Source organism: Aquarana catesbeiana, linkage group LG04 (assembly GCF_042186555.1).
Source record: "Aquarana catesbeiana isolate 2022-GZ linkage group LG04, ASM4218655v1, whole genome shotgun sequence".
NCBI lineage: Eukaryota > Metazoa > Chordata > Amphibia > Anura > Ranidae > Aquarana > Aquarana catesbeiana.
This window is the reverse complement of record NC_133327.1, coordinates 543584756-543598314: the sequence shown is the minus strand read 5'-3', so window position 1 is coordinate 543598314 and position 13559 is coordinate 543584756. Positions and strand designations below refer to the sequence as shown.

Sequence of the window (13559 nt, the reverse complement as noted above, 5' to 3'; positions counted from 1 at the left end):
AGGGAGTGTCTACAGATTGACTGACTGTAGACCTGTGATAGCATCCTGATCTAGCCATGGTCAACTTTGTCCAGCAATATTCATCTAATTGTTATCGCAGGGAAGGAGGATGCCACTTACCCACATAATAGTCTAGGACAGGAGTCTCCAAACTTCAGGCCTTTTTGTTTGACTTTTTTATCTTGCTGTTGGGGCACTATCCACTTCACTGACACTAACAATGGGGTATTATTTACCCCCATGGATGCCAGGACATTTTCTACACCCACTGGCCACACTCCGCCCCCCCCCCCCCCCCGTTAGGTCTGAAGAACTGTTAACTGGCCCTTGGTTTACAATGTTTGGAGACCCCTGCTCTAGGACAATCAGTGCTGGTCCAAGGGCTTAATAGCCCTGTATGAGCTTGGATTCAAGGAATGTGCAGCTCACACAGAGCTTTGCTTTCACTACTCACAGCAGAGCAGAGTTGGGAGAGTAAAAGGATAGAATTTAAAGAATTTTAAGTGAAGAGTACTGGAATACTCTGTGACAGAGGCACTAATTGCTCAGATGGAGGCACCTACCTAGGCCCACGACTGCTTCTATGCACAGGAAATGTTGGGATAGTGAAAGGAATGAACGAGTCCCTTAATATATTCACATTTTAAGATGTAAGCTTTTTTTTTTTTTTTTTTTTTTTTTTTTTAAAAATATGCAAACTTATGCAGTCTTGAAAAATTGCTCTTAAGCATTTGTATATTGAAACTAATATGTACCTTTGGGCAGTTTGGCTATGAAGTGGATTTTTTTTTTAATATTAACATTTGTCTACTTTTAGGGTTACTCTGCTCTGGATTGTCATCGTTATTTCCACATTATTTACTGAACGCCTACTTTGGTATAGCAGTTGTCATTATCACACTGACATTCATGCATGTTTCTTCAATGCAAAAAAAAAAGTAATTCTCTGCCATTATATATTTTTTTTTTTTATTTTTTTTTTATTTTATTTTTTTTGCTTCTCATTTCAGAGCGCTTTGATCACCACTGTCCTTGGGTGGGAAACTGCGTGGGGAAAAGAAACTACAGATTTTTTTACATGTTCATTTTATCCCTGTCCTTTCTGACAGTGTTTATATTTGCATTCGTAATCACGCACGTCATTCTTCGTAAGTATGCTCAGGCAAGCCATGTTTGTTGTGTTTTCTGTCATTGGCCCTATACTAGATCCAAATGCACAGTTTATTGGCATGTGAATTTAGCCTTTAATAAACATTAATAATTCTTTAAAGAAACGGTTCCAATTACATATACAATTACAGGGATGTCCATGAACACATGTGGAAGACCAAAGTGTTTTTTTAATACATTTTTAGTAAATGAAAAACTTGAAACTATAGGTGTTGCATATATTTTTGGGGTCTTCATTATCCAGACAGTAAACTGGCAGCATGTAGAAAGTTAATTTGCAGCCTCTGGTGTTGAGACGAGATATGGTGTCATTTCCCCCCATTATTTTTAAATTTTTTTTATAGTCTCTTCTTCCTCACAGCAGTGTTGTTGCTCTTGATTGTTAAATTTTGGTCACAGCCAGGGGTACGCTCTGTACATTTATTATGCTGTTCCAGCATTATTTGATCTTCTTGTGTATTACTTGCACAAAAAAAGTTATCTGCTTTCAAGAAAAGATACTGCTTCCATTTCACTATATAGGAATATAAGACCATATGAAGAAGAACCACTGTACAACATCTGACAAAAGTGAGTACACCCCCTCACATTTTTTAAATTTTTTTATTATAGCATTTCATGTGACAACACTAAAGAAATTACACTTTGCTACAATGTAAAGTAGTGAGTGTACAGCTTGTGTAACAGTGTCAATTTGTCCCCTCAAAATAACTCAGCACACAGCCATTAATGTCTAAACCGCTGGCAACAAAAGCGAGTACACCCCTAAGTGAAAATTTCTAAATTGGGCCCAATTAGCCATTTTCCCTCCCCAGTGTCATGTGACTCATTAGTGTTACAAGTTCTCGGGTGTGAATGGGGAACAGGTGTGTTAAATTTTGGTGTTATCGCTCTCACTCTCTCATACTAGTCACTGGAAGTTCAACATGCCACCTCATGGCAAAGAACTCTCTAAAGATCTGAAAAAAAGAATTGTTCTAAGAAAAGATGGCCTAGGCTATGAGAAGGTTGCCAAGACCCTGAAACTGAGCTGCAGCATGATGACAGACCGTACAGCAGTTTACCAGGACAGGTTGCACTTGGGAAACAGGCCTTGCCATGGTGGACCAGAGAAGTTGAGTGCACATGCTCAGCGTCATATCCAGAGGTTGTCTTTAGGAAATAGACATGAGTGCTGCCAGCATTGCTGCAGAGGTTGAAGGGGTGGGGGGGTCAGCCTGTCAGTGCTCAGACCATATGCCACACACTGCATCAAATTGGTCTGCATGACTGTCGTTCCAGAAGGAAGCCTCTTCTAAAGATGATGCACAAAAAAAGCCCGCAAACAGTTTGCTGAAGACAGGCAGGCTAAGGACATGGATTACTGGAACCATGTCCTGTGGTCTGATAAAACCAAGGTAAACTTATTTGGTTCAGATGGTGTCAAGCATGTGTGGTGGCAACCAGGTGAGGAGTACAAAGACAAGTGTGCCTTGCCTACAATCAATCATGGTGGTGTAAGAGTCATGGTCTGGGGCTGCATAAATGCTGCCGGCACTGGAGAGCTAAAGTTCTTTGAGGGAACCATTAATGCCAACATGTACTGTGACATACTGAAGCAGAGCATGATCCCCTCCCTTTGGAGACCCCAAACACACCTCCAGGATGACCACTGCATCGCTAAAGAAGCTGAGGGTAAAGATAATGGACTGGCCAAGCATGTCTCCAGACCTAAACCCTATTGAGCATCTGTGGGGCATCCTCGAACGGAAGGTGGAGGAGTGCAAAATCTCGAATATCCACCAGCTCCGTGATGTCGTCATTGATGAGTGGAAGAGGACTCCAGTGGCAACCTGTGACGCTCTGGTGAACTTCATGCCCAAGCGGGTTAGTGCACTGCTGGAAAATAATAATGGTGACCACACACACAATATTGACACTTTGGGCCCAGTTTGGACATTTTCACCTAGGGTTGTACTCACCATTGTTGCCAGCAGTTTAGACATTAATGGCTGCGTGTTGTACACTCACTGCTTTACATTGTAGAAAAGTGTTATTTCTTCAGTGTTGTCACATAAAAAGATATAATAAAATATTTACAAAAACGTGAGGGGTGTACTCACTTTTGTGAGATACTGTAGGTGCTCTCCATGCAAGCTTAACCAACCCCCTTCAAAGATGCACATACTTTTCAGAATCTGAAACCATTTTTAAAAATATCCCATTTATCTCTATTTTCTTTGCATGTCATCCTTTGCATCTCCATCTCTGTATGAAAGTTGACCTGAAGACATCTGGCAGACAGACCATTGCAGTTCATTACCCCCTAACAATAGACACATCAAGTGCTGCTCACCTGATCTAGTAGCCACTGGACTGCACATGTGTAACACTGTACCACAGACTTTAGAAAACTCTATTCTCAATAGAAGTCTGTAGTATAGGAATGAGCCATAATCTAAGGTATTATAAGAACTAGTTTATTTTTTTACAAGGTTGTTTAGCCCGGTCTTCTACTTCAATACTTTTTAATGTCTTAAAATAAGCTTAAAATGTAGAATATTTTAGTAATGGCACTAATTATAATGTATTTTGTTTTGCGTTTTTACGGGCATGGATTTTTTTTTTAGTTTTCATCTGGCAGGTCTCCAGCAAAATACCAAAAAGATCAGATAGTCTCTGTAGTATTATCTTCTGTTACAGAAAGCGTTTGCTTGTAATTTGTTGGAGCTCCAGCTGATGTTCACTATATGCGTTGATTTCATAGAATGCCATCCAATCTTCACCATAGTGTTCCGTGAATTGATATGACTGCATGTCCTCCTCCTTTCTTTTTTTTTTTTTTTTTTTTTTCTCTCATTGCGAATGTCACCCTCATGGTTTTCTGTCTTCTAAAATGGAGAACAGTCGGTTATAGCATAGCTTTTGAACTTTGTAGGAAAGTTCTGTTTCATTTTGAATGGCGTCACAATGCATTAAGGTTCCGTGCGTTGTGATACAGCATTGTTTCCAACACAATGCACGTCTATTTTTTGGTTCTTTCTTGTAAGTTGGTAGCCCATTATATAATTATAAACGGGTTGCCTTAAGGCAACGCATGTTGCTGCGTAATACAGCACACATTCGTGTACAACAAAAGAGCAGACAGGTCCTAATGGGCCCTAAATAAGTGGCTATTTTTCCTTTTTTTTTTTTTTTTTTTTCTTTTCTTTTCTTTTCTTTTCTTTTCTTTATCTTTTATGTGAAAAAGTAGAAACAGTACAAAGGACATTTTTATCATTCACATAGTTATCCTACTTCCAATCAAACTCACTTCATAAATAATAAATATAAAAGGGTCAGCACTTCATAGGAAAAAATTGCTACTAGCACTAAAGGTAAATATGCCCAAATCTTGGCTGTAAAATATAGTAAGTGCAGCTCTCAAAATTTTAAATTAAAACACTGACTAGTCATAAAGTGCAAACTTTACCAATAAATATAGTCATGCATTTACTGTAGGGGACCTACCTCAACACAGAATAACACTGTCACGGTGGTTCCCTGGGCGGGCCCTGGAGCTCAGTCATTGAGCCCACTTTGCTGCATATAATTTGTGAAGCCATATGCTCTGGGGAGCGTATTGGATTGGTGATGGGACACACTGAGGAATTTCATTGGAAAGTTCAGAAAGACAAGACTAAAATAATAATCTCATGCAATGAGATTATCGGACAAATGATCGTCTGTTTTTTTTTTTTTTTTTTTTTTTTTTTTTTTTTTTTTTTTTTTTTTTTTGGAGTGCTAGTCTTTATATCAAAAAAAGTTACTACACTGCAAAAATTCTCGTACGACTGAGTAAAAATTCGAAAGTGATGATTGTATTGCATTTTCGGATGAAAACTACTGTTTAAACAGAAAATTTTTCGTGTTTGCCTTTGGATAATTTCGGACGAAAGCTGTGTACGAACAACCAGGTTATCGCACTATCACCTTGAAAGCGATATTTTTTCCCTCCGATTTTCTGATCGCGTCTACAGGCCTTTCTATATAACTGAGAGTTGTCGACATTCTTATGAACTGTTACTATTAAAGACTTGTGTATATACATGGACTACTGATTTATTTAAATATTTAAGAATACATATTTTTTGGTAAAGTTTGCACTATGACGCACGTCTGTTTGTTTTTCATTTCAATTTTTGAGCACTGTACTTTTAATATTTCACTTAGCTCATAGTGGAACTGTTTTTGGTCAATTTTTTATTTTGCAATAGGCTTGCAACACAGGGGGTGCTCATGACGGTTTGTCAGTGCATGCTGGTCTTTCCGTCACAATGGCTTCTAATTGAAAATTCATATCTGTATGAGATGGCAAGATGGGTGAGCAGTCTTTTTTTCAGATATGTGTTGTGAATAGACTTGAATAGTCTTATCACATTACACAGGTTGTTTATAGCATGCTCAAGTCAAGCTGGTGAAAAGCAAGAAAATCACTTTTAGTTTTTTACTGCCAAAGATGTAAGGGTTACATTAAAACAGAGCTGTTTGAAGCTGACTGGCCTTGCATCCTCTGCATTCCCGTAAGCTCATGGTCGCTTCAGCAACCATGAACCTATAGCAGAAGGGTCCCCTAGAATTTGCTGACTCATAAAAAACTGTGATCAGTGTCTGACAAGCTGCTGATCACAGCCGTTCTTAATGTGTACTGTGCACTTCAGTACAGAGCACTTCTATGTTTTGATGGTAAGTTCTTGACAGAAGAAGTTAGAAACAGGCAATCTTTTTTGGAATCCCTATTTCCCCAAAGCTACTTCTGTCTCCTGGTGAAAAAAATGAGTGGTAATGCACTGCATGTTGCTTATGTCGGTTCACTGCAGTGCCCCAAAACACTAAGGGGCCCATTCACACCAGCTGGCACATGTTATGTTACACATAATACACACATGCTCTTGCAATGCATCATAGTGCTTTTTCTTAAACTTTTTAAAGTTATTTTAAGTCCATGCATGGCAGCACATTGCACAGCATTGTGATAAAATGTATGGCTGCAGCATTTTATTTCAACGCACACCAACTTGGCAAACACAAAACACTGTGGACTGGGTGTTGCCACAATGGGTAGGTGTGAAGCCAACCTCCACATTGTTTGTGTAAAGTGCTTATTTACCAGTTTGCTTACCATTATGGTTTTTTATCTTTTCACAAAATGTTTATATCAAATGAATACAGTTTTATCTTTTAGGTTTAGTAGGAGTTTTGTAAGTTGTTTTTTTTTTTTTTTTTTTTGCTTGTGTGCTAATCCTGATTTTACTATATTATTTTAGCAAATATTGATAAACCGCTGCACAACTGTTGCTGGTTGTACACAATCAGCAGGATCCTGTGTTCTGAAAATCAGGGTATTTTTCAAACGTTCAAAACTGTAGGTAAGAAATAATGGGGTTGGTTTACTAAAACTTGAGAGCGCAAAATCTGGTGCAGCTGTGCATGGTAGCCAATTGGCTTCTAACTTAAGCTTTGTCCATAAAACCTGGCAGATGATTGGTTTCTATTCAGAGCTGCCTCAGATTTTGCACGCTCCGGTTTTAGTAAGTCAACACCAGTGAAACATTATTTAAAAAGATGGCAAAAATGGGTTTGGCTACTTGAGGTTAAAAGTGGAGAAACAGCAGTGAAAAGATTAAGCTCGCCACTTGCTGGTAAAATTGGTAAAATGCCCCCTTCCAGGTAATATAAAATAGAAACCTAGATTCCCTTTAAGACAAATGCAACATTTTATTTTGTGTACAGCAATGTTTTGATTTGCTTTTTATTATTATTTATTTTTCTGTTTCAGGATCGCAACAAACAGGATTTCTCAATGCCTTAAAGGACAGTCCTGCAAGATATCCTTTTTATCATGTTTTTTTTTTTTTTTTTTTTTTTTTTTTCCTTTTTTTGTAAATTGTGTCTCTGCAATTTATCACTTGGTTTATTGCCATACCTTGGTAATATTATAGGGAAAATGCACCTCTCTTTATATAGTTTAGTTTTCTCATTTGGGCCAAGGCCATTCATTTAAAGTGGTTGTAAACCTCAGAAATGAAATACAAACAAAGCATATCCCTCTATAGTGTATACTTGGCCCAATTAAAAGTACTCTGTGTAATTTCTGTCTGCCATTTGTTCCCCTGCTAATCAGTCTGAATTATCCTGACACCATGAGAAAAAAGTGACCGGGGAGGCACCTCCAGCAGATTGACAGCGGCAGCTCTGTACCTGTGTGGTGTGTGTAGAGGGTGTGCCTTCCCTCCAATCAGCTCTGAGTTCTCCTCACTGAGCTCTGCAGAGTGTAATTTCAGCTCTCCGCCCCCTTCTTTCTGAGCTCTGACATACTTTGTAAATTCTGCACTTTGAACAGATGTAGAGAAGACTGCAGACAGACAGGTACAACTTTATGTAGAAGGATTAGTTTCATCTGTGTCCCACCTGAGGCCATTCACTTCACGGAGTTTATGTAAAGATTTACAACCACTTTCAAGGAGATGTTTGAGGTTAAAAAAAAAAACACACTCACCTGCCTGTTGTAGTATCAGTCTGATTTTACAGCTGCAGAGCCAGAAGTGTCGGTGGGGGACCCCAGAAGAGGAGAATCAGGGCTGCTCTGTGCACAACCAACTTTTAACTTAAAAAAAACAAGACTTTAAAGACTCAGGGAAGATCAGCAACTGAACCCAGAGAAGGTGGAGGCTGATGGACTGGAGGCAATATAAGGCATTAACAATACAGTAGACTTTTATCAGTATTGTGCATTATATATAAAATGATTATATCCAAAAAAAAAAAAGAAGTCTCCGCTTTTAGTACTGTTTTAGTATAAAAGATTATATCAAATAGCTTCATGTCTGACTCCGAGTTAAAATGCTCATATATCCTACTTCTGGGTGTATTTATTATGACTGTTTATTTAATATAAATAATATATATACTTTTTTTTTTTTTTTTTTTTTTTTCAAAGTATTTTATTGAAGGTTATAAAGTCTTTACAGCAAACATTTTACATTTATCAATGCATATAAATTATAAAATTTTTTTCAAATTATAAAATATTTTCCAAAACAAAAGTCCCAGCTAGTATTGATCACTTCCATACTTGACTGGTTATAAGAGGGGTATCGACCAATATATATACTTTCACTGTTCCACAGTAAAAAAATGAAACCCCTTATAGTAAGGACTAATTTTGTTTTATTTTTTTTAACTCCATTATGACAGGTGATACAAAAAATTGCATGCTGCTTCTACTAAATGTCTTAGACCTGGTTCACAATGATGTGTTTTTTGGTGCTTTTTGCAGAAACGCACTACAGTTCATGTAACATGGTTCCCTATGGGACTCCTTCACATGTATGCTTTTTTCAGCTGCAGCGTATTTGGAAAAGGTCAAGGACTTTTTTCAATGCAAAATGGTGTTTTTTTGGTTCACTATACTTCAATGGAGAAGCTGCAGAAAAGCATATAATGCGTTTTTGCAGAAATTTGTGTTTTTTAATCTGCCCAACAACAAATTTGCCAAAAAAAGCATAAAAATGCAAATTGCAGCGAAATCGCGTGCACAAAAAACAAAACACACAGCAAAAAGCACTGTAGAAACAGATCAAAAGCAAACTGCATCAGTGTGAAACGAGCCTTATGCTGGCCATACACGTATAGTTTTTCAGATGAGAATGTTAATACGAAAAATCTTTGTACATTCGCTGAATGAAAGAATGATGTTTGAAAATTTCACTTGCTTTTAACATTCTGTTTTAAAATGAATGTAATTTCTGAACGAAAACCACATACACTGTCTGAAAATTCCTAGAAGTTTTCTATTTCTAAATTTTCCCGTCACTGTGGTTGAAAACTAACGTCGATTTGACCCTACTAACGATTTGAAAATGAAACTAACATTCTTAAAATTAATTTTTTTTTTTTGAGGGAAGACGTTTTTTTTGTATGGCCAGCATATAATATATTACAGTTCTGTCTGAAAATCTGCAAAACGGTCTTTAAAAAATTTGATCTCTGAGTCTGATGATATTTACTAGATTCAACAACCTCTAATAGTATATTCAGTATATCTCTTCTGTCTGTTAGTGGATTAGAGATTTTGCTCCCTAACCATATAGTTGGTTATATTTATCACTGAGATACTTAAGAATAAATTGCCTTTTTTTTTTAAACATTTTCATATCAACTAAATTATACACCACGCTTTTTTTTTTTATGGTTATTAATCGAAACTACAATCGGGCAGCTAATCGATTATGAAAATAATCGTTTGTTGCTGCCCTATTTTTGAGTTTAATACTGCTTTAAAAAACAATAGCCAGCAAAAAACACCTTTTAAAATTTGTATGTTAATGTATAGTGTTAAAAAAGAAAAAGTAATGTAGCTTAATTTGTAACTTATCTGGTGTGTGTGGGTTTTTTTTTTCTATTCAAAAGATCGATTTACTGTCAACTTTACATTGTACTTATCTTTGACGTTTTAGGATTGTATTCCTTGACTTTAGTTTTACTGTTTTGGAAGCTGTGGTTTGCTTCTTCTCAGTTTGGTCGATTGTTGGCCTATCTGGTTTCCATACATACTTGATCAGTTCTAATCAAACTACTAATGAAGATGTAAGTCCTTTTTTTTTTTTTTTTTTTTTTTTTTTTTTTTTTTAAATATGGCTTAGTAATGATTTGAAGCTTTCTGATCTTTCATCTTCTGCATATACAGCAAATGTCTTATGTACTACGGTATACAAAGTGTGAGAAGGATGCTAGTTTTCTGGTTGGCTGTCTTTCTTAAAATATAAATTCTCCTTCTGGGAACCTATTACCTGGCAGAGTCTGTCCTGTGTGAAAGGGCCTAAAGTGTGTGGTAGAGAGTGATAGGTGTCCCGGTAGCCGCACATCAAGTCAAGACCTGCTGTATGATGGTGAATGGCAGTCTCATCCTGTACCCCACCAGGCCACATCCCCAATGCATTTCACTCCGCCCTTACTGGTGATAAGTAAGCTCCTGTGGGGGGGGGGGGGGAGTGAAATATGTTGGCCAGGCAGACTGCCATTCACCATCATACAGCAGGTCTTGACTTGATGTGCGGCTCCCGGTACACCTATCACTCTCATTGCCTGGAGCATAGACTAGGTCCCTTCCAGGCCAGCACAGGACTTCATTCCCATATACAGTGTGTATATATTAATCAGCGCAACCAAATGTGATAAACAAACAGATATCAGTCGACACTAAATGCCAGCAGTGAATAGATTGCTGTCAGTACTTAGTGTTTTCACCTCACCTTTAAACTCCTATGGGATAAATTTAGTACAGGGCAATCAGTAAAGTAGTAACATACATAAAACACAATATAAGTGTACCAAAAAGAAAAAGTCTCTTAATATCCAAGTATATCAACACAATTCTCTGCTCTTCCCAGAAACGTGAAAAAAAAATCAGATCCTTATATCGAATATTTTTACCACCTCTGTGTGCAACGATCAAAATAAATCAAAAACAGGTGCTCGTGTTTTTACCAGAAAGTCAAAGCATGCAGTTCCCCTTGAGGGATATATGGAGAGATGGATATCCTTATAGCTTTCACAGCTCAGCTCTCTCCTTCGTGGGATGTTCACATGTAATACTGGCCATATAAAACAAAAAACATACCATCTAGTGCGTTCTGTAAAAAAACTATTTTATTGCCATAAAATCTTATAGTGGTTCACACTATATATAGTGGTTCACACAAGGCACAAAAAGCCGTGCCAGCTGAAAATCGCACAATGTAAAATCCACTGGCTTACCGCCTTCTGGTTAGGAATGGTCATGGGATAGCGTCAGTTACTGAATCCTTACTCCGAAATCCTCTCCTTACTCCTGGAGTAAGGAGTCAGCAGCTGGTGCTATCCCATGACCATTCCTAACCAGAAGGCGGTAAGCCGGTGGATTTTACATTGTGCGATTTTCAGCTGGCACGGCTTTTTGTGCCTTTTATGTGAGTGAACCACTATATGCCAATAAAGTAGATTTTTACAGAGAGCACTAGATGGTATGTTTTCTGTTTTTATATGGCCGGTATTACATGTGAACATCCCACGAAGGAGAGAACTGAGCTGTGAAAGCTATAAGGATATCCATCCATATCGCCATATATCTCTCAAGGGTAACTGCATGTTTTGACTCTGGTAAAACAGGAGTCAAATCTTGAGGTGATCTGCTAGAGGGCACTGGTAGTGGATTGCTCGAGCACCTGTTTTTGATTTATTGTGATAGTTGCACACACAGGTGGCAAAAATAATCGATCCAAGGATTTATCAGTTTATTTATTTATTTTTTTTCTAGTTTTGAAATGTTTTGATTTTTCACGTTTCTGGAAAGAAGAGTGAATTGTGTGGATATACTTGGATATTAAGAGACTTTTTTTCTTTTTGTTACCCTTTTATATTGTATTCATTCCTTCATAATAGCCTGAGCGGCGCACACACACACACACACACACACACACACACACACACACACACACACACACACACACACACACACACACACATCCTTGGGCCTAACGTGCATATATCAAATTTTAACATCAACAAATTCAGCTATCCTGAAAAATTATTATGGATTGTAAAATTTATGGGTGTGGTTTAAAACCAGTTTTTGTGGATTTTGTTTATGGGGAAAATAAGAAAAAAAAAATATGCATACTGCATACACATAAACTATAGCTAGGACCAGCTAGGAATATTTGCGCCACCATTTCTGGGTATGGGGGCTGCTGATCCAGTAATCCAGATTTGCAGTTTTGCCTGAGACAGTCTGCTGATGTCATTAGTCTTCAGGATCCTGAGACATCCTATAATCACATCATACATACAGTAACGAGGACACCTGAAGACCCATCCGGGAAGAAAACAGAAGAGAAGACTCGAACTGGAAGTACCACATGGCTGTAGTGTCAGGCAAATTGAATTAGTGTTAATAGTTTTTTGATCAATTAGAAAAATGGAAAGTAAATCAACAGAATAGAAATCCAAATTAAATCAATATTTGGTGTGACTACACTTTGCCAAAATAACATCAATTCTTCTAGGTACACTTGCACACAGTTTTTGAAAGAACTCGACATGCTGGTTTTTCCAAACCTCTTGGGGAACTAACCGCAGATCTGTGGATATAGGCTGCCTCCTATCCTTCTGTCTCTTCGTGTAATCCCAGACAGACTCCATGATGTTGATCAGGACTTTCTGGGGGCCAAACCAACACTTCCAGGACTCCTTGTACTTAATGACATTGGCTGTTTGTTTGGGGCCATGGTCCTGTTTCAGAATAAATTTGGGGCCAATCACACGCTTTCCTAATGGTATGGCATTTTGGCTAAATATCTGCCTGTATTTCTCAGCATTGAGGACACCATTGATCCTGACCAAATCTCCAACTCCATTTGCAGAAATGCAGTCCCAAACTGCCATTTTTCTACACCCTAGTTCGGTGATGGCAAACCTTGGCACCCCAGATGTTTTGGAACTACATTTCCCATAATTCTCAACTACACTACAGAGTGCATGAGCATCATGGTAAATGTAGTTCCAAAACATCTGGAGTGCCAAGGTTCGCCATCACTGCGGCTTAGCGCCTATGTTTTCTTGCATTGTTGAGTCACTTGGCCTTGTTTACTCGTCTGAGGTTTGGCTTTTTGGCTGCAATCCTTCCATGAAGATCACGTCTGGCCAGACTTCTCCAGACAATAGATGGGTGTACCTGGGTCCCACTTGTTTCCACCAGTTGTGTACTGATAGCACTGCTGGGCATCTTCCAGTTTTGAGCCCGGGTTCACACCTATGCGAATTAGATGTGCGTTTTCTGCACATCTAATTCGCATAGCAGGAGAATGTGACTGGCTCCCTATGGAGCCGGTTCACATATCTCCGGGTCGGCTGCGGAGCGCACTGCACAAAAACGCTGTGTGACTTTGGCTCCGTTTCAGGGCCGAATTCAGGCATAGAATCGGCCCTGATTCGTCCCTGAAACGGGGAACAGGGGAAATGCGGAATAGGGATCCGCAGCCCGATATAGTGTGAACCCGGGCTGAAGGGAAGTTACGAAGATGTGTCTCATCTCCTGCATTAAGTTTCCTTGGCTGACCACTGCATCTATGGTCTTCGTTGCCCGTTTCTTTGTGCTTATGCAAAAGAGCTTGAACAGCACCACTTGAAACCCAAGTCTGCTTTGAAATCTTTGCCTGGAAGAGACCTTGCTGATGCAGTATAACTATCTTGTGTCTTTATGCTGTGCTTGGTCTTGCCATTTTGTATGACCTGTGACATTGTCTTCCACAACCTCACTTTAGTGGCAGAGTTTGGCTGTTCCTCACCCAGTGGTAAGCCACCTACACAGCTTTTTCTGTTTCCATTAATGA

At 38.6% G+C, this 13559-nt stretch overlaps 1 protein-coding gene across 5 annotated transcripts in view; it reads left to right on the top strand.

The window, feature by feature from the left end:
• The window catches only part of ZDHHC14 (zDHHC palmitoyltransferase 14), a 179684-nt gene that overhangs the window by 98196 nt on the left and 67929 nt on the right, over positions 1 to 13559 (top strand). For 4 of the 5 annotated variants that reach the window (XM_073627904.1, XM_073627900.1, XM_073627901.1 and 1 more), the window contains 3 exons: positions 1011 to 1148; positions 6968 to 7016; positions 9675 to 9777. In XM_073627904.1, the coding sequence (XP_073484005.1) occupies positions 1011 to 1148; positions 6968 to 7016; positions 9675 to 9777 (290 nt within the window). The remainder of the gene's footprint in view (positions 1 to 1010; positions 1149 to 6967; positions 7017 to 9674; positions 9778 to 13559) is intronic. The other variant, XM_073627903.1, reaches the window with a different exon arrangement.